General features: G+C 40.5%; 2 protein-coding genes across 2 annotated transcripts in view; one reads left to right on the forward strand and one right to left on the reverse strand.

Moving 5' to 3' along the window:
• Positions 1 to 20,784, reverse strand: part of LOC115210397 (major facilitator superfamily domain-containing protein 1-like) — a 45,653-nt gene that overhangs the window by 21,005 nt on the left and 3,864 nt on the right. Inside the window, exons 2-7 of the mRNA XM_029778990.2 lie at positions 11,748 to 11,784; positions 8,343 to 8,449; positions 4,846 to 4,946; positions 3,928 to 3,983; positions 2,342 to 2,491; positions 522 to 680 (exon numbers count right to left, since the gene is read on the reverse strand). Of these exons, the coding sequence (XP_029634850.1) occupies positions 522 to 680; positions 2,342 to 2,491; positions 3,928 to 3,983; positions 4,846 to 4,946; positions 8,343 to 8,449; positions 11,748 to 11,784 (610 nt within the window). The remainder of the gene's footprint in view (positions 1 to 521; positions 681 to 2,341; positions 2,492 to 3,927; positions 3,984 to 4,845; positions 4,947 to 8,342; positions 8,450 to 11,747; positions 11,785 to 20,784) is intronic.
• The window catches only part of LOC115210395 (disabled homolog 1), a 172,906-nt gene continuing 166,646 nt past the window's right edge, over positions 14,525 to 20,784 (forward strand). The window contains exon 1 of the mRNA XM_036502364.1: positions 14,525 to 14,658. The gene's annotated coding sequence lies outside the window, so the exon portion shown is untranslated. The remainder of the gene's footprint in view (positions 14,659 to 20,784) is intronic.

A 20,784-nucleotide genomic window follows, 5' to 3' on the forward strand; every position in this document is an offset into this window, starting at 1 on the left:
ACAGGTATTCTAGTTCGAGAGACAGGTTCGCATACATGATCACGTGACGAGTTTCAGCTCGGTTTCAGTCAAATTTCATTAAAACATGAGCTGAAGAGGTGCAGTAAGACCGAATCTGTGATTGCGAAGCAAACTATATCAGGTTTATCTACATCTGTTTCTCAAATATAAGACCTAGAAAACGTTTGTGTTGATCACGTGAACCCTGACGTCTAAACACCAAAACGTTTTCATTCTCGATTGATGAGATACGGCTGTAGTTATATAGTTTCTAATTTATATAATTTACTTAAATACAGAGTAAGAAAAATAATGGAAGACAAGGTGTAAGCAAACAACGAAAGAAGGTCAGAGATATTTGGCGATAGCAGGCAACAGAAGGACAATTCATGAAGCGAGGAAAGAAACTTGCTGTAATAGTTAAACGTTGAAGTAACTTATGTCTGAATCACTATGAAGATTAATGAAGAATGAAAAGAGATTCCACCGGAAATTTATGAGGAAATACCAAATCAACTTACCAAAAAAAAGTGTTTTGGTTAAACCAAAGTGATATTCCAAGTTTTTAGTCATTAAAAAATTCATCACACTACCAAGTCGAGCGATTGCCATAATGATGCCATAGGCCGTTGCTAGTTCATTCTTCTGAAACCAAAATGCTACAATTCTGTCTTGAACGACTGAAATTTCAAAGCAAGAAATTAAAAACCACGTGATTTTAAAATAAAATATCTAGTACATACATACAAGAATTTTGTCATGCTATTTGACATCTTTCATTTACAATTATCTTCATAATTTATTCTCAAATGAATGATAATTCTAATACTATAGCATGAATTGCAGAACAATTCGTCACTAGGCAGTTTAGCTTGAAGGTAAAGCACTTAACGCGTAATCACAGGGATTTGAGTACGAGTCTCATAGCTGGCCGGTAACGAATTTTTCTGCAATGTATGGATAATTTATCCTGTTTGTGCTATTGTATTAGCATTATCCTGCGTTTGAGAATAAATTATTTCTGTATCTTTCAATACATCTCAACGCTTCTAAAGTAAACTTACTTTCATCGTAAGTTGAATTTATCTTGATAGTGTTAGAAAGTCTTCTCATTTCAAAAGCCTCAAAAGGCAAGGTTGGAAAAGACCTGACGTAAAATTAACGGAGTTTGTCGATAATGAAGTACTTAGCGTAATTTAGTGTCTCATTAAAGAGAGAGAAAGAGAGAGAGAGAGAGAGAGAGAGAGAGAGAGAGAGAGAGAGAGAGAGAGAGAGAGAGAGAGAGAGAGAGAAACTGCACAGACGTGAATTCAGTGTCAGTTGAATAGCTACCCCACCTCCCGATCCCAAACGCACGTGTGTGCCTACTCGCGAGCAAAATCGGGAGGATTTTCGAAAAGTAACTTTTAAAGCTACATACGAACAATAAAAAGGGATGTGGTACCCTGTATTATTGCAAAACTTAAACGAAATCCATCGACATTGCTACTGTACCCCAACCTGTAAATTCCAAACATTAAAGTTATGTGATGGGGGAGCAATCGCTGGCAGAACCGCAACGGCATCAGGCAAACTTCCTTGTGGCAATTGTTCAGGTTGTCTACGTTCAAAACCTGCTGAGGGTTACTTTTCCTTCTGGGACTGGTACGAATATGAACCAATGCTAATCAAATAGCGAAGACGATTTAATCGTAACTAGCACTATGACCCGGCGTTGTCGGGTCTAGTGCTAGTCATATCTGGTCTTTCATGAAAATCCCACTATCTTGTCATTTACTTGATCTAACTCGTTAATTATTCCCTGCATTTCTCAAATAAAAAAAGCTTGCACGTTTGGTATGATACATAACAAAGGGAGGGAAACGCAGAGTTTTAAAGAGTTATTTCCCTTGTTATGGTTTAATATATTTAGATTAAACTGCTGGAGTGAGTTACGTCCCTTGTATTAAAGACTTTTGTTACCTGAAACATAAGGGGTCGGTTTATCGATTTTTTAAATGGCTTTGCGGGGTGACTGAGGAGGTGTAAAGATGTGCACGACCACCCTTGGACGGATTTGAATGACCATAGAAAGTGCGAGCCCTCTAACTGAAAAATTGTGGATTTGTATAAAGGATACACACACACAGACATTTTGCCATTTATATATTGAGAGATTCCAAAACGTCATTATGACATCTTTTCTCCGAAACTTCGACTTTCCAGAGAAATTACCAGAAATTTTGGTAAAGAAAATATTCCCGCTTCTACAAGACAACAGACTCTGCAAGCAAATTTATAGCATAACCAAGAACCGAACTTTCAGATATTATCGAATGCAAAAAAGATCGATTTTACTTACTTCGAAGAGATCCACTGCCGATACCTAATAACATTCGGCCAACTAACATCAACGGATACATAGCGACCGCCCGCCGTAAATTGGAAATGACTGAAAGGGTGAAGAGGCCAGCTCCAGCAACAATTGAAGAGGAGAACAGCAGGGAACACACTGCAAAGAAACAGATGTTAGGATATTAAAGGATCTAGATGAGAGACTTAAAGGTTTTCAAACGTATACAATTCTTCAACGCATCACATTTCTCTGCCGGGCATTAAAGGAATCTATGTTGCAATCATTTGAAGTCAACAAGATAAGCATCAAACAAATATTGGGTTCGATCTAATCGGCCATACCCGACCCATAAAGTTTTGGACGGGACTCTTCTCGCGTTAGAAGAACCTCTCCACGATACACGAATCCCTCTAGATTTAAACTTTTGGAACAAAATGTATAAAATTTCCAGACGCTGATTAATACAGAGTGAGATATTTTCGGCTCTAGCCTTACACCAATTTTTCTGTGATGATAATGGCGAGAAAACGTTCGATACGAAAGTATTAAGCTAAATGTGAATTAGATAAGTTAGATTTCTTAGTCAAGATATTTCCAGAAATTCAGGGAAGTATTTTATTTGGGGACGGTCATCTCTTACCCAGAAGCACACGCACTGTTTATTTGATCTTCACTATTATTATTAATTATTATTATTATTATTTAAAGGCGGCGAGCTGGCAAAATCGTTAGCCGGGCGAAATGCTTAGCGGTATTTCGTCTGCCGCTACGTTCTGAATTCAAATTCCGAGGTCAACTTTGCCTTTCATCCTTTCGGGGTCGCTAAATTAAGTACCAGTGACGCACTGGGGTCGCTATAATCGACTTAATCCGTTTGTCTTTCCTTATTTGTCCCCTCCATGTTTAGCCCCTTGTGGGTAGTAAAGAAATAGGTATTTCATCTGTCGCTACGATCTGAGTTCAAATTCCGCTGAGGTCGACTTTGCCTTTCATCCTTTCGGGGTCGATAAATTAAGTACCACTTACGCACTGGGATCGATGTAAGACTTGTCTCCTCCACCCAAAATTTCAAGCCTTTTGCCTTTAGTAGAAAAGATTGCTATTACTATTATTACTAATTTATTTGTCAGTGTTCAGAATGTATGACGAAAGAATTAAAAAATTAATAATAAAGTGAAGATCAAATAAACCGTGCGCGTGTTTATTGGCAAAAGATGACCAACTCCAAATATAGCAATATTTGTTTCAAGATTTTGGTTCACATCAAGAATCTTGCAAAACGAATTCATAAACGTCAGGACCAAACGTCTTGGAAGTTCCACCTTGTTTCCGCAGTTTTCCTCGTTCGATATTTCTCTGCCTACGATACAAAAATACAGTTCTGTCATGTTCTTATAACCTCTGCAATAATGTTGAAACACCTACATTACTCGACCATTTCGTTGTTTATTAGGTTGCCTTTTAGTTATTAAGAGATGTATTCTGTAAATTACATCCATCTTACACTCGCCGCACTCGCTGTAACAGTTCTAACTTGGAAGAAATACAAAGGAAAAATGACAAACGAAAGAAGCAAAACAATGTTCACTTACTGCTGTGACCGAATCTGTCCGTGAGAAATCCAGAGAAGATCACAATACAAGCATTTCTAAGGGAGATAAAGAAAAAAAAATCCTCTTGTCAAGAATAGATTCATGTTTAATTAATGCTGCTTAATAACGGTCCAAGGGAAAGGTGATTGGTGAGGAGAATGGAAGCCCCATTTGTACAGGCAGCACCTTTCAGAGAGAAAGGCTGAATAAAAGAATGAAGCCTGGACAGCAGAGATGGACTATTAGGTAAGAGACGAGAGATTTGGGAATCGGAGGGGAATAAGATGGGGACGCGAAACTAATAAATTTAATATCGAACTAAATCCTATCGCAGGTGATACGTTCCAAACCGCGCCGCGATAGGTGAAAATCTGTGAAGTAGAAACAGTACTGGAGAGAGAGAGAGGGGGGGCGCAATGGCCCAGTGGTTAGGGTAGCGGGCTCGCAGTCGTAGGATCGCGATTTCGATTCTCAGACCGGTCATTGTGAGTATTTATTGAGCGAAAACACCTAAAGCTCCAAGAGGTTTCGGCAGGGGGGGGGGGCCATCTCTGCTGTACTCTTTCGCCACAACTTCCTCTCTTCTATTGGCCTGCTCGCTTAGCCAGCGGGGTGGCTTCATTTGAAGGCTAAAACAATGCGAAGCGCATTGTGACCGGCGATGTGTAGCAACATGTGATAGCCTGGTCGGTCACGGTTATATATATGTTTGTATATTTATTTTATTATAAATGCAAAACACCACCACGGATGAATCGACGTAAGCTTAAATAATAAACCGCGATAGATGAACCGCAATATGACTAGGACTAATGTACTCGAGTCGATAGGATTGAGTAAACATCCTTGAAGGACCTGCCGCACTATAAACCCAATTCAATGACAAACTAGTAAAATAATTTTTAAAAAGCAACTTACGACCAAGAAAATGATGTATATAACTGGTTGTAACGGTCGGCTCCGAGACTTAAGCATTCTTCACAACATTTGTGATGTTGGCCAGGATTGGTACAGTTTGACTTCGTTGACAAAGAAGAGAAAAAGAGAGAATGACAAAGATAAATTTAACACATATGGCATTCGTTTTGTTTCATTAGAAAACTTGTGAGCGAGACACGCCGATTCTCTTGAACGACCTACGTCTTATATTTCTATATGAAACTAACTTTTACCTTACAAGGCCTTTACGTAATTTAATAAAAGGCCAGAATGGAATTAAGTCTTTTTTGGCACCTATGATCCAAATATGACCATCTTGCCTTCTGCTTCTAAATTGTATCTTAGATGATTTTAGCCAATATCTTTACATTTTAAGATGAGTATGTTTTTGGTGTAATTTTGGCTGTTATTTTCAACAGAGCAAGCGACTTCCTTAAGGTTCCTTCATAGCTCGGTTAGCAGAAATTGCAATACAAACAAGAGCACTCAGAGCGCAAACCTCCGCCAAGGTAACACCAATGTCCCCTCAACGATTAGCCGGAGATGATTTTTCAAATGAGAATATCTGGAATAAACTCGACTGCTCTCACAAACGAGAATACTAAGAATAAACCTGACTGCTCTCAAAAATTTTTTTTTAATTTAAAAAAAAAAAAAAAGGAAAAATAATCCAGAATTTTTGTCCAGTACCAGATCGATCCCAAAACCTATTCAGTTCGTGCCAGTCTCGTGGCCAAACATCCCTGGAAGTTTCATCCGAATCCATCCAGCGGTTCTTGAGGTATCTTGTACAGAGACAAACAATCAACTGAAAACAATACCTCCACCTTCGCTAAGGGCGAGGTAATAAAGACGCATTCTAAAACCCAGTATTCGGTGAACGGGAATGTCCTAAGAGATTCTAATAGTTAACAACACTGTTTCTAGCCTCAAATATTAGTGCAGCCATGGATTGTGCCCTACACGAAGCTAGAAAGTCCCATCTAGTGTACGCATGCGTGCATATGTACAGATGCAATCTTTATTTGTTAATTCTCTTAAGTATTCCAGGCCGTGGTACACCATTTAAAATTATTTAATTGTTTGGCGCTTGGTTGTGAGAGAATATTTTTGCTTAAGCAAAGGTTAAGATGCACCACATCTATATATGTAAGTGTGGCTGTGTGGTAACAATTTTACTTTCCAACCACATGGCTCCGGGTTCAGTTCCACTGCGTGGCACCATGGGCTACTGTCTTCTATTATAGCCTTGTGAGTGGATTTGGTAGCTGGAAACAAAAAGTCTGTCAGTGTGTGACCGACACCCCCCACAGCTTGACAACTGGTGCTGGTTTGTTTACGTCTCCGTAACTTAGTTCGGCAAAAGAGACCGACAGAATAAGTACCAGACGAAGAAAAATAGGTACTAGGGTCGATTCATTCGACTAAAATTTCAAAGCGGTGCTGTAACATGGCCGCAAGCAAAAGATAAATGAAACAAGCAAAAGATAAATGGAGTGTAACACGTTTCTCAAGTCAAATGTAAGGAACTGGCAGAAACCGGTTTGGGCAAACAAACTCAGCCTCAATGATGTGAGAAACTGATGCCAGAATTTTGATCATTTAAAACAGTGGTTCCCAAAGTGGGCAGTACTGCCTATCTTGGGGACGGTGGAAAGATCCATATGGAGAGCGTTGAAGTGGGATGATAAAGGAGTGAGCAAAATGGGGCGATAGATGTAAAAAAAATTATTAATAGGCGCTGCGTGGCGAGCTGGTAGAAATGTTAGCCTGCCGGGCGAAATTCGTAGCTGTATTTCGTCTGCCGTTACATTCTGAGTTCAAACTCCGCCGGGGTTGATAAAGTACCAGTTACGCACTGGGGTCGATATAATCGACTTAATCCATCTGTCTGTCCTTGTTTGTCCTCTCTGTGTTTAGCCCCTCGTGGGTAGAAAAGAAATAGGTATTTTGTCTGCCGCTACGTTCTGAGTTCAAATTCCGCCGAGGTCGACTTTGCCTTTCATCCTTTCGGGGTCGATTAAATAGGTACCAGTTACGCACTGGGGTCGATATAATCGACTTAATCCGTCTGTCTGTCCTTGTTAGTCCCCTCTGTGTGTAGCCCCTTATGGGCAGTAAAGGAATATGCTTGCTTCCTAACCACATGGTTCCGGGTTCAATCACACTGCGTGGCATCTTGGGCAAGAGTTTTCTATAGCCTTCGGCCGACCAAAACCTTGTGAGTGGATTTGGCAGACGAAAACTCAAAGAAGCCCGTTGTGTATGTAAGTATACATATATGTGTGTGTGTGTGCTTGTCCTCCTACCATCGCTTCACAACCGATGTTGGCGTATTTATATCTCCGTACTCTAGCGGTTCGGCAAAAGAGACTGATAGCATAAGTAGTAGGCTTATAAAGAACAAGTCCTGGTGTCGACTCCAGTGCGTAACTGGTACTTATTAAATCGACTCCGAAAGGATGAAAGGCAAAGTCGACCTCGGCGGAATTTGAACTCAGAACGTAGCGGCAGACAAAATACCTATTTCTTTTCTACCCACGAGGGGCTAAACACAGAGAGGACAAACAAGGATAGACAAACGGATTAAGTCGATTATATCGACCCCAGTGCGTAACTGGTACTTATTTAATCGACCCCGAAAGGATGAAAGGCAAAGTTGACCTCGGCGGAATTTGAACTCGGAGCGTAATCGCAGAGAAAATACTGCAAAGCATTTCGCCCGATGTCCTAACGATTCTGCCAGCTCGCCGCCCAAAGGGCCAAATATATTGGATGAATTAATTATCGATCTATAATGTCTGAAAATGTTATCGAGGAGGTATGAAAGTTTACAATTTATCGTGTAATCGAAGATTTTTGTAATTAAAAAACTAATGAAAACCATTTCTATTAATGAAACTTGTTGTATCTTAGAACAGAGATGACATACAATAACCACATTGCTTGTGGGATTCCTCGTCAATCAACCCCACTCTTCCATGAATAATGCCAAATTTGACAATAACATGTGACCAACACCACAGAAAGTCTAACGGTAAAAGTCTGGTTCTGTTTTTGTTTTTTGCGGGGTTTTATTGACAAATCGAATTTCATAAACTAGTTTATAAAAATAGAGTTAAACTTCGGAAACGCAGCTCACAGACTAGATTTAATTATCTTGGGGTTTTTTTTTTAAGAAAAAAAAACACCCTATTTTAAAATAAAACCTCCTGTATTTCTGCATATTTTCAATCGTCCAGTCTATAATTGGTGAGATTGTCAGCTGTGGGCGAGTGGTGACACACAATGCCGTCTCTCTCACTCAATCAGCTGAGACAAGTTCAATTAAATGTACAACGAGTTATTAGATTAACTGTTCAGTACCAATATTCGATTTAAATAATAGCTTCAGTTTTAGGAAAAGTGTTTGAGAAAAAATAAAACAATCATTCAAATTTGGTGTAAAATTTGAAAAAAAAACAAAGCCCTGGTACCCAATTTTCTTGCAGTGTATATTGTAAAACGGCCGGCATATCATAGCAGTAATTAGCCCCAAATGACAGGAGACTGGTTAAAGTCAGCACGACAAATCGAAAAAATTCTAGAAAATAAAATAGAAAAATTTAGTGGCATTTACAGCGAAATTAAGGGAAATGAAATTAGCTGATAATTGTATTCAAAATTTAGAATTAAAAACTTGCAACAATAATTCAATTTTTAGAATATTCCAAATTGGATTACTTCGATAAATTTAGTTTTGAGAAAATAGTCAAACGTGGACATAGAGAGGGTTAGTGTTTGGTACAAACAATCGAGAGGTAAATGGTTCGTATTGTATCTGTTTCTTTATTACCCACAAGGGGCTAAACACAGAGAGGACAAATAAGGACAGACAAACGGATTAAGTCGATTATAGCGACTCCAGTGCGTAATTGGTACTTAATTTATCGACCCCCGAAAGGATGAAAGGCAAAGTCGACCCCGACGGAATTTGAACTCCGAACATAGCGACGGGCGAAATACCGCGAAGCACTTCGCCCGGCGTGCTAACATCTCTGCCAGCTCGCCGCCTGATTGGTTCGTATTGTATCATCGACACTTCAATTTGCACGTGACAATCCACAAATGACCTTTCCCCCCAAAACCACACTTCTCTTAAATGTAACTAAAAGAGATTCTTAAACTACCTGAGCCGTTTCCACTTCAGTTTCTTTACTGGAAACTGTCCCACAAAGACAATCCGCTTCACCGCTCCATGATGTCCCGCACCCTCACAATACACCCTTTCCAATCACCCCTATCTGCTACAAAATCCAGCCCAGAACTTCCCTATTCACATTTTCAATGCAAACTTCAAACTCCGCACCAACCACACACTTTACACGCTGCTTGTATTTCACAGAGGGATTGATGAGTAGCAACGTCCTAAATTACAGATTTTCATTGAGAGAATCAGAGGCCCACAAAATTGGTTATAAATTTTGGCACAAGGCCAGCAATTTTAGGTGAGGGGTCAGTCAATTCCATCAACCAGGTACTTATTTTAACGACTCCCAAAAGATAAATGGCTAAGCCAACCTCAACGGGATTAGAACTCAGAACGTAAAACCGAACGAAATGCCTTTAAGCATTTCGCCCGGCGTGCTAAGGATTCTACCAGCTCGGCGCCTCAATACTAATAATGATAATAATAATAAAATAGTTGTTTCAAAGTTTCGCACAAGGCAGCGAGCTGGCAGAATCGTTAGCGCCCTGGACGAAACGCTTAGCGATATTTCGCCTGTCGCTACGTTCTGAGTTCAAATTACACCGAGGTCAACTTTGCCTTTCGTCCTCCCGGGAGCAGAAGTGGCTGTGTAGTAAGAAGCTTGCTTCCCAACCACATGGTTCCGGGTTCAGTCCCACTGCGTGACACCTTGAGCAAGTGTCTTTTACTATAGCCTTCAGCCGACAAAAGCCTTGAGTGGATTAAGTAGACGGAAACTAAAAGGTGTGTGTGTGTGTGTGTGTGTGTGTGTGTGTGTGCGTGTGTGTGTGTGTGCGTGTGTGTGTAGTGTCGACTATGTATGTATATATAGTGTGTGTGGTCCCACTACCATCGCTTGAAACCGATGTTGGTGTGTTTGCGTCGCCTAATTTAGCGTTTCGGCATAAGAGACGATACAATAAGTACTAGGCTTATAAAGAATAAGTCCTGAGGTCGATTTGCTCGACTAAAGGCAGTGCTCCAGCATGGTCGCAGTCAAAATGACAAACAAGTAAAAGAGTAATGCGTTGTATGCATCGCATTGCGTAACTGGTACTTATTTAATCGATCCTGAAAGGATGAAGGGCAAAGTCGACCTCGGCGGAATTTGAACTCAGAACGTAGCGGCAGTCGAAGTACCGCAAAGCATTTCGCCTGGCGTGCTAACGTTTCTGCCTTTGACCGGTAGCAGATACGAACCCAGTATTAGTGCAGTAAACACCACGTTACAAGATTTTTTTTTTTGCTCAAAACCTGTTGATCCTAAATGGATCCTTCCTTTTCCTTACCATAGACGCTCTTGTAGCCCTGATGGTAAATAATTATTTGCACTTAACATATTGTGCTTCTCGACTATTTGTCTAAGCCATATTTTCTTTCCTTTTCCGTCTTCCTTTTGTTTATATTGTATGTTCCTGTTTTTCACTCTGATGAAGATCGGTTGCCTTAATTCGAATGCCCCATGAAGATGAAGAATTTAATTCTCGCTTTTATGTTTAGAGTGCATCCTGCTGTAAGATTTGTTTTGTCATGCTTTGTATAAATAAATAAGCTATAAATGTGGTCCAATCGATGTGTTTGTTAATCTATGGTTTTCTCCATTTTCTAATTATTTGCATTTATCTTCGGCCCAGTGCGTCCATGCTGCCAACAAAGCACGCGGAATTCTGTTCTTGATTCGACGGTCATTCGGAATGCTCACAGCAGCCATATTCCTACCACTCTATGTCACGCTGGTGAGACCCATATTGGTGTACGGGATTCAAGCCTCTTCTCCTTATCTCCTCAAAGACATACATCATCTCAAAAGAGTCCAGAAGCTGGCTACCCGCATGGTTCATGGTCTCAAAAATTTGTCCTACGAAGAAAGGCTGAGGACGCTCGACCTTTATTCTCTGGAAAAACGCCGCCGCCGTGGTGATCTCATTCTCGCCCACAACATCATAAGCGGAAAGTGTAACCTCTCGAAAGAGCTGTTCTTCACTCCTGCTCCAGAGCGTCGGCTGCGGGGTCATTCCGAAAAGCTCTACCTGCGACGATTTCATCTCAATCGAAGGAGAGGAGCTTTCTCCGTCCGGGTTGCGGATCCGTGGAACAAGCTGCCAGACGAGATGGTGAAGATGCCGACGACCGCTTTGTTCAAAGCCTCCCTGGACCTCAAGTGACCTGAACTCTTTACATGAACACCACCCTGTACTTAACTCCATGTCCCCCTACATGGCCTTGCTATTTGCTTTTGAGCCAAATTAACTAACTAACTAACTAATATATATATATATATATTATATATATATATATATATATAAAATTCAAAATAAGAGAGGGGCAGTGAGAACATTCCTTTCTTAGTGGTTAGACCATGAGGGGTCGACTTCTAGCATAATGGATGTCCACTTAGTGGTCATCACTCTTTAGATACGCGTGTGTTTCCCGCCAACACTTGACAACTGTTGTAGGTACGTTTATGTCCCCGTAACTTAGCGGTTCGGCAAAAGAACACAAGAATAAGTCCCCGACTTAAGTTCTGGGGTCGATTCATTCGACTAAATTTCAAGGCGGTGCCCCAGTAATGGCCGCATTTAAATAAAAGAAAAAAAGGACTAAAAATGTTATTTCCTGTTACAACCCCAATAAATATTGATTCATTACTTACTTCTATTCTGTAAAAAGAGTTCTTTCAATGTAATCATCTGGAAAAGCAAACGAAAAAATAAAGAATGATGAAACCATATTGGATAGAATTGATTCTGACAGGACAAAGTCAAAACGAAATTCACAGTGGCTGTGTGGTAAGTAGCATGCTTATCAGCCACATGGTTCCGGGTTCAGTCCCACTGCATGGCACCTTGGACAAGTGTCTTCTACTATAGCCTCGGACCGACCAAAGCCTTGTGAGTTAGTGAGTTCTCATACCTTAGGAATGAAAACCCAGGCTCGAAATTTTCTCCAAAACACCTGATGAAGGCTGGAGGGTATATCAGCCGAAGCGTTGTGTTAACAAACAAGATGAGGACAGATAGCCGTCAAATGTATATAATGTAAATAATTCCTCATCTCTTAAATATGGAACTAGATTTTTTTTTACGGAATCCCACTTTTTTGGTTATGGAGGATCCAATTCTGGAAAAAAAAATCTTCAAAAATCGCATTTTCAAAATTTTAATCCCCCTCCCACTCTCACCCGTAAAAAAACATCCATTTTCCCGAAAGTTATGACGGAAAAATTGGATCTTGTAAAATTTCCGGAAGTCCTCTAACTACCCACCCCAGGTTCGTTTGCGCAAAGTTTTGTCATACTCGTTTTCTACACAGGGTGAAGATCTTTATATTAACCATAAAAATTAAATACCTTTAGCAGTTTCGAACTCCGGTACTTAGAACGAGAGGTTTCCCGCATGGATATTTCACTTCTACAAAAAAATTTCGCTCAGTCGCCGCACCAATTCTCAATCCTGTAGCGAAGTGAATCCCGAACCTCAACTAAAAATGGAATCCGCTTCAGATAACTAACATTAATAATTTCCCAGTACTCTTAAATACAAGTTAAAAGGAGCCTCAATGTGGTCACTCTGCTTCAAGAAACAACAGTCAAATCTGCCTCAAAAAGAAACGCATTCGATAATGTTGCCCGCGGAACATTACTGCAGAAGATAAAATAATCACGCTTTGTTACGTCTTTCTGTTCTATTAGGACTGACCTGGGTCAAAACCATCTCTCAGAGACGCCATCCGCATAGAAAATAGTTAAATATCAAGATTTCATGTAGAGAATATTGGAAAAGGCTAAACAGAAGTTGTTACAATTAATAAAAAAACATTAGCTAATGGCATTTCATTTCAGCAAAACCATGTATATATATATATATAAATATACTATAGTAGTAATAATAATAATAATAGGGAGTATAACTCCAAACTTACAGGGAAAAATTCAATTTAGTATTAAATCAAATTTCACAGTATAAATATAAATTAGAGATAAAACCACTATTATGCAACTCAAGCAGTGATAGACAAACCAATACATAAATAACCAATATATATATATATATATATATATATAATATATATATATATATATATATATATATATATATATATATATGTGAATACACACACACACACATATATATACACAAATGTATGTATAGTAAAAAAAAAATACGACCACAAAAAAAACAACAATGCGAGTACGTGGTACATGCAAAGTATTAGCAGACGTTTAGGGAAGGAAAGAAAGGTGGTTTTACGTTTCGAGCAAAGATCTTCGGAAACAGGAGAGAGAAGAAAGTTCAAGAGAAAAGGAAGACGGAGGAAAAATAATCGCCAACGATTCACACATGCTTACATTTTTTATGTACGCGACAGGTTTCTTTCAGTTACGTCAACCAAATCCTCTTGCAAGGCTTTGGTCGGTCCGAGGCCATAGGAGACAGTTGCCCAAAGTACCACGCGATAGAACTGAACCCAGATAGTTAATTTGCCCTCAGATCTCTTCCTACGTACTATGATATGGAAACGAACACAGATAACGTACTCGTATAACCATTAAAGCAAACGAGATTGTCATGGTTGGAAGGCTTTTGATCAGGAGTCCGACCAATCAAGTTTAAAATGGAGATACTAAAAAAAAAAGTGGAGTTAAAATAGCTGTGACCAGATATCGAAACCAGATAACCGACAACATTGAGCGGTAGTTGAATCTCCCGCATGAATATTTATTTCTTTACTGCCCACAAGGGGCTAAACACAGAAGAATTAAGCACGGCGAAATTTGAACTCAGAACGTACTTAATTTATCGACCCCGAAAGGATGAAAGGCAAAGTCGACCTCAGCGGAATTTGAACCCAGAACGTAACGGCAGACGAAATACCCATTTCTTTATTACCCACAAGAGGCTAAACATAAACGGGACAGACATAGGTATTAAGTCGATTACATCGACCCAGTGCGTAACTGGTGCTTAATTTATCGACTCCGAAAGGATGAAAGGCAAAGTCGACCTCGGCAGAATTTGAACTCAACGTAACGGCAGACGAAATACTCGGCGTGCAAACGTTTCTTGTTTCTTTACTGCCCACAAGGAGCTACACACAAAGGGGACAAACAAGGACAGACAAACGGATTCAGTCGATTACATCGACCCCAGTGTGTAACTGGTACTTATTTAATCGAACCCGAAAGGATGAAAGGCAAAGTCGAATTCGGCGGAATCAGAACGTAACGGCAGACGAAATACGGTTACGCATTTCGCCCGGCGTGCAAACGATTCTGCCATCTCGCCGCCTTTTCCCCGCATGACTATATCGCACAACCTTTATACTTTGGAAAATAAAGGCTGTGTTTTGTGTGAAAAGGAATCTAATTAAAAGTCAAAAGTTAATATGTACTTTGATTCGTGATAAGCTCATTAGACCGAGCATACGAACAACTAAGAATGTAATAATTTACTGATAAAACGTTATTTCGGAACCTTTACATATAAACAACAGACGCTAAGTGGGCGACTTGATTGGGTTTAATATAAACTACAAGGATTACCGAGAGATTATATATATATTCGGTAAGTAATTTGTCTTTTTTTTTCTTTTATTTGCTGAGTTTGATGGAATGGTCAGTATCCATGGCGTTTTCAGACCTTGCCTGGTCTCAAGGTTGTGATGGCGTTAACGTTTCATAAATGTGTGCTTTGGAAACATTTCTGTTGAATGAAAGTTTACAAGTTTAAATTTGAAATACGCGTACACTAGCATTGTTGGAGGGCGGCAGGGGCGATCCGTCTCGGGCGGCACTTCTGGGTCTGCTGTAGGTAATGTGTTTTTTGTGGAGTCTGGGGGCAGCAAACGGAAGGGCCGCCCCGGGCGGCGCACACACACACACTAGCTACGCTTGTGTATGCATACTAAAGTGGTTGCGAAAGTCAAACACATATATAGATTCTAACTGTGTGTGTGTGTGTGTGTGTGTGTATACACAATATATATACACGAGGGGTTGTTGAAAGTTCCTGGTTTTGGGTAAAACAAAATACAGGAGGATCAGTTAATTATGACTTTATTCAACATATTCCCCTCTCAGATTTACACTTATTGTTGCGGTTCTTCAGTTTTCCTAAAACCTGTAAAAGAACTCAGAAGGTTGGGCCCCCAACCAGGCCATAAACATTTCAGCACCCCCTCGTGTGTGTGTACACACACACCTATTAACTATAAGAGAGACAGGTTTGACTTCTCTCGTGCATACACACAATTATCAGACATTTCCTAAAATAAAATTTTCTGTGATACACATTCGTGAAAGCTGGAGGTTTAGATTGAAAGAAGACGTGGGCGGTTCCGTCAAGTTAATGATTTGGATCAAAGTATTTTGTAAAATGAAGTTCAAATTTTAAACTAAATTTGTAGTGTCAACTCTTTCCCCCCACCCCTATTTCACACGAACCTCTCAGAATATGAGAAAGCAGGACGTCGGTTTCTTTAAGCGAAGAGCTTGATTGAAAAGAAAAGCCACGTTCACTGCTCTCTCGACCTCTTTCATCGTACCTTTTCACTCAAACTAACACACAGAGTATTGTCTGACCGTCTCTTTTAAATGGACGGCAGTGGGGTGACCTTTGTAATTGATTTAGATAGCAGTAGGGTATTTTCGATAAAGGTTTTGAGATTACCTCACAAGTGATCTCGAGGTATTATAATTGTGTTTATAACAGTTTGCGTTTTTCTGAAACTCAGACAATTTAATTCCCACCAATAAGGAAGAACCAGTAAAACCGATCGTGATCGTTGGTTCTCCTCCCCTGAATAATTCACTGACACTTATTTTATCCCATCTAAATCCCGAAGCCCCATAGGTTTCTTCTTGTCGAGTCTGGAGGAAGATGCAGCGTCAGTGGTATTCAGTGACAAGAAACGCTGAGTGATGCTGTTAAAAATTTGTTTAATCCAATTTCAATTGATGGCACTATGGGATTCAGAACGCCATAGTGTTTGCAAGTAGCTAAAGTGGGTTGACCAATCACCGGTGATTCGCTCAGTCGCCGCACCAATTCTCAATCCCGTAGCGAAGTGAATCCCCGAACCTCAACTAAAAATGAAATCCGCTTCAGATAACTAACATTAATAATTTCCCAGTACTCTTAAATACAAGTTAAAAAGGAGCCTCAAAGTGGTCACTGCTTCAAGAAACAACAGTCAAATCTGTCTCAAAAAGAAACGCATTCGATAATGTTGCCCGCGGCACATTACTGCAGAAGATAAAATAATCACGCTTTGTTACATCTTTCTGTTCTATTAGGACTGACCTGGGTCAAAACCATCTCTCAGAGACGCCATCCGCATAGAAAATAGTCAAATATCAAGATTTCATGTAGAGAATATTGGAAAAGGCTAAACAGAAGTTGTTACAATTAATAACAAAACATATTAGCTAATGGCATTTCATTTCAGCATTATTATTTCTCCATTATTATTATTATTATTAGTAACCTGCTAACTGTATTGAACGACCCAGGGCAGACTAGTGGCTGAAGAAGCTCTTCCGCCCACACCGCGTCGCGTAGTTTCGCCGAATGCAGATCATACGTCGAATGAAGATCAATGCGCCTAACTTCACATCTGCCATGCTGCTTCCCGTTGCTTCGCCTGTGACCCTGGCTCGGAGATTTGTCGTCATTCAGGTTAACCTCTCTATACACATTATTGGATGGCCGTTAACTCAGAGTTCCTCCACCCTTTGATTTATTTCGTTTTTCATATCTCGGTATCCAAATCACCATCCTCACCAAGCAAGCTTGATGAGATTGCCGGTTGTACTTAAACGGTTCGAAATCGACATCAGAAGGGACGGAGTTCCAGAGAACTGACATACAGGACAAGAATGACTGAACGTAAAGGTTAATGAAGGGCAGGACTAGTTAGACACAGCAGGGATGACACTTCTCTGATCCTTACTTATATTTGCATCAGTATTCACGCCCGGGGTGACTTGAGTCGGTTCTGATCAACGAATTCACTACAGAAATAGCAAAGTTTTCTTCAAATAACATACTACACACCTAACGTAGGACTTTTTCCTGAAAAAACTGCATGGTCATGAGGGGGAACACATTTCATCGTAGATCAGTTACTAAGATCCAGCATGAAGCTCTATTACTGTTTTAAATGACAAACGCGTGTCCACAAACTATAAACCAAATGATGGAGATCTTTTATTTTGTGGGCATTTAAATGCATATGGACCTATCTTGTTTCAGTCATTTGACTGCGGCCATGCTGGAGCACCACCTTTAGTCGGACAAATCGACCACAGGACTTATTATTTGTAAGCCTAGTACTTATTCTATCGGACTTTTGCCGAACTGCTAAGTTACGGAGACATAAATACACCAACATCGGTTGTCAAGCGATGATGGGGTACAAACAAAAACACACACACACACAACACACACACACACACACACAACACACACACACACCACACACACACACACATACATATACATATATATATATATATATACGACGAGCTTCTTTCAGTTTCTGTCTACCAAATCAACTCACAAGGCTTTGATCGGCCCGAGGCTATAGTAGTCACTTGCCCAAGGTGCCACGCAGTGGACTGAACCCGGATCCATGTCGTTGGGAAGCAAGAATCTTACCACATCCACCCCTGCGCCTATGGTTATATGGTTGCATAATCACGTGATCGACCAGACTATTGTATGTGATTATACCTCACTGGTCACAATGCGCCTCGCCACCCTGCTGGCCAGGTAAGGACAATATTGCCCCCTGATGGGGGGGGGGGTATTCCCATCGCAAGATTATCCATTTACTGCCGAGTGGTCTGGAATAACGTGAAATGAAGTTGCTCAATAACATAACATACTACTCGGCTTAGATGTCGAACCCACGATCTAGCAATTGTGAGGGTAACACCCTAACCACTAGGCCACGTGCCTTCGCGTGATGGCACAAAAGCACGAAATAATTACCGAGATGAGTGAATTAGCCATTCAGATTCGGTGGTCCGAAAGTCCTGTCACCACTTGTGAATATCGTTTCAATTTTTTTTTTTTTTTTTTTTCAATGGATGTTGGTTTCAACAACACGGTACCCCACCCCCACTATGCCATCAATGTCAGGGAATACCCGAATGATGTTTTTCGGGCAAGATGAACGGGGCGAAAATCACAACTTCCAGCAGCTCTCGATCGGCCTCCCAGAAGTCCAGACCTCACGTCTTGCGACAACGCTCCGTGCGGTGGGGTATCAAGGAGAGAGTTTCGCAGGAATGGTGCCAGAATACCCAACAGATGAAGGACACCGTTTTGGCAACCTTTGCAACAATCACCAAAGAACAGCTTCGTAAAATATCACACAGGACATGGCACCGCATCATTTTGTGCCACGAAGCTGTTGGTGTTCATATAGACCTTCTCGATGTGTGACAGGGTCAGTGAAAGTACTAAAACCAGTACATGTGTTTGATATTATTATACTGTTCCTCTGTGTTCCCTTGTTGTTCTTAGTACTTTTTGGTAGTGGGTAACAAGACTTTCGGACCACCCCGTGGTGCCACTGATTGAGGCAACGAAAGTTCGTTTTCTTCGTCGATACCCTTTTACTTGTTTCAGGCATTTGACTGCGGCCATGCTGGAACACCGCCTTTAGTCGAGCAAATCGACCCCAGGACTTATTCTTTGTGAGCCTAGTACTTATTCTATCGGTTTCTTTTGCCGAACCGCTAAGTTACGGGGACGTAAACACACCAGCATCGGTTGTCAAGCGATGTTGGTGGGAGGACAAACACAGACACACAAACATATACACACACACAGTTCAAATTATTTAAGCTATTTGTCGGTCGCAGATCCTGACAAAAATGATGTCTGTTTCGGCAACAGAACGGAATTTGAACTCAGAGTGTACAAAACCAGAACTACTGCAAGCCATCCTACCAACGCTTTAACAATTCCGCCAATCCCTTTCTTTGACTGGTCTTTTGTTTAAACGGCCACCAAAAAAGGCTGAAAAAAACAAAAGTGACCTTGACAAACTTGAACTCTGAGCGTAAAGAATCGGAACTAAAACCGCAATGAAGTTTGGACTCTGCAATTCAGTCGTCCAGTTTTGTTGCTTAAAAATATTACAAGAGTAACTTAAAATCAAATTAAGAATAAAATGAAATTGTAATTATGTTCCATGACATTTGACGAAATATAAGAAATTTTGAAAAATTAAGATGCCGAGAGGAAAATATTTGGGGGATAGTCTCGTTTGTCTTCGATTCTGTAGTACAATCTACGATTTAGTCAGTTCTGTGGCGATTTTAGGGAGTCCACCTTTGCGTGAAGATATAATCCGTTTCATTTCCCACATATATCTACTTCAAATGTTGATGTGGTTTAATACCTCGCCTCTTGTCCCGCCAACCTCGTCCCTGGGCAAAAGCAGTCATGATCATTCCATTTATTTGCTTCAAACGAATCTACAGAAAGAGTACTTTTAAAGTAGAGTGTGGTGAAGAATATGGCAATGCTTTTAGCAGATGGAATTACTTCGTAGTTGTTCCCTTCATTTCAGAGTTTGTTCAGACTGGAGGAAGAGAGTGGACGTATTCTTAATCTTAACAAGACTCCAAGACTAGCAAAATCGTTAATATTCCCCTTGAATCCTTGTGAGCAGACGTTTACAGGAAAATCTGATGTTTTGAGATGAAAGGACTTGGCATCGTGGTTAAGGAACCTGGGTGGGATAATAGCGGATGGAAAATACCCGAGGGAGGCGGCACGATGCCAAGTCCTTTCACCTCAAAACATTAGTTCTCTGGAGTTCTACTTGTTCACACAAGCAACAGTGATGACAAGCAATAGAGATGACATATCTATGAAGCAAAGTGTAGTAACGGTAGAAAAGGTACAAAGAGGAGGCACAGCAAATCTGTAGGCCAGGGGATAGTGTGTGATGGGTGACTTCATACTAAGCAATGGCTTGCTTTCGGGTGCAGCACCATCCTAAATGCAGGAGGTGTACTTTGTGGGTGCTGGTGTTGGCTTCCTGAGATACTGACTCATAAGGATTCACACACGAAACGCGAACTTCATGTTTATTTTTGACATCTTCCCTATTTACAAGGACTGATCTCTTTACTGATTTCATATTCCGAAAACGAAATATCTTCATTGTTACTGTTATGCCCGAATCGGTCCCGATTTAAACAGACTTCAGAATAAAAAGAGCTCCTGCTTTCATTATGCCCACGATTTGTTCATAGTATACATTATATACATTTGACGAATATTTGACATCATCTTGTTTGTTCTTAAAGTTTTGGCTGATATACCCTCCAGCCTTCATCTGGTGTTTTGGGGAAATTTTGAACCTGGGTTCTCATTCCTAAGGTATTTTTCGATGTTATTATCATTCAGGTCACTGCTTGGAATCTAACTCGGAATCTTGGGGTTAGTAGCCCGCGCTCTTAACCACTACGCCACATGCCCACAGGAATATGGCATAAAACGAGAATTTATCAGCTTTCGCTTTTGATTCACCAATTATTGACCAATAAACTGATGGGGGGGGGGGGTCAGTGGAAATTCTGTCGGTGCCAATGATGGTTTTCATTCTTCTAGGATCGATAAATGGATCCAATGAATCTACTGTGCTCACGTACGGAACCTCTGGTTAAA

Source organism: Octopus sinensis, linkage group LG4 (assembly GCF_006345805.1).
Source record: "Octopus sinensis linkage group LG4, ASM634580v1, whole genome shotgun sequence".
NCBI lineage: Eukaryota > Metazoa > Mollusca > Cephalopoda > Octopoda > Octopodidae > Octopus > Octopus sinensis.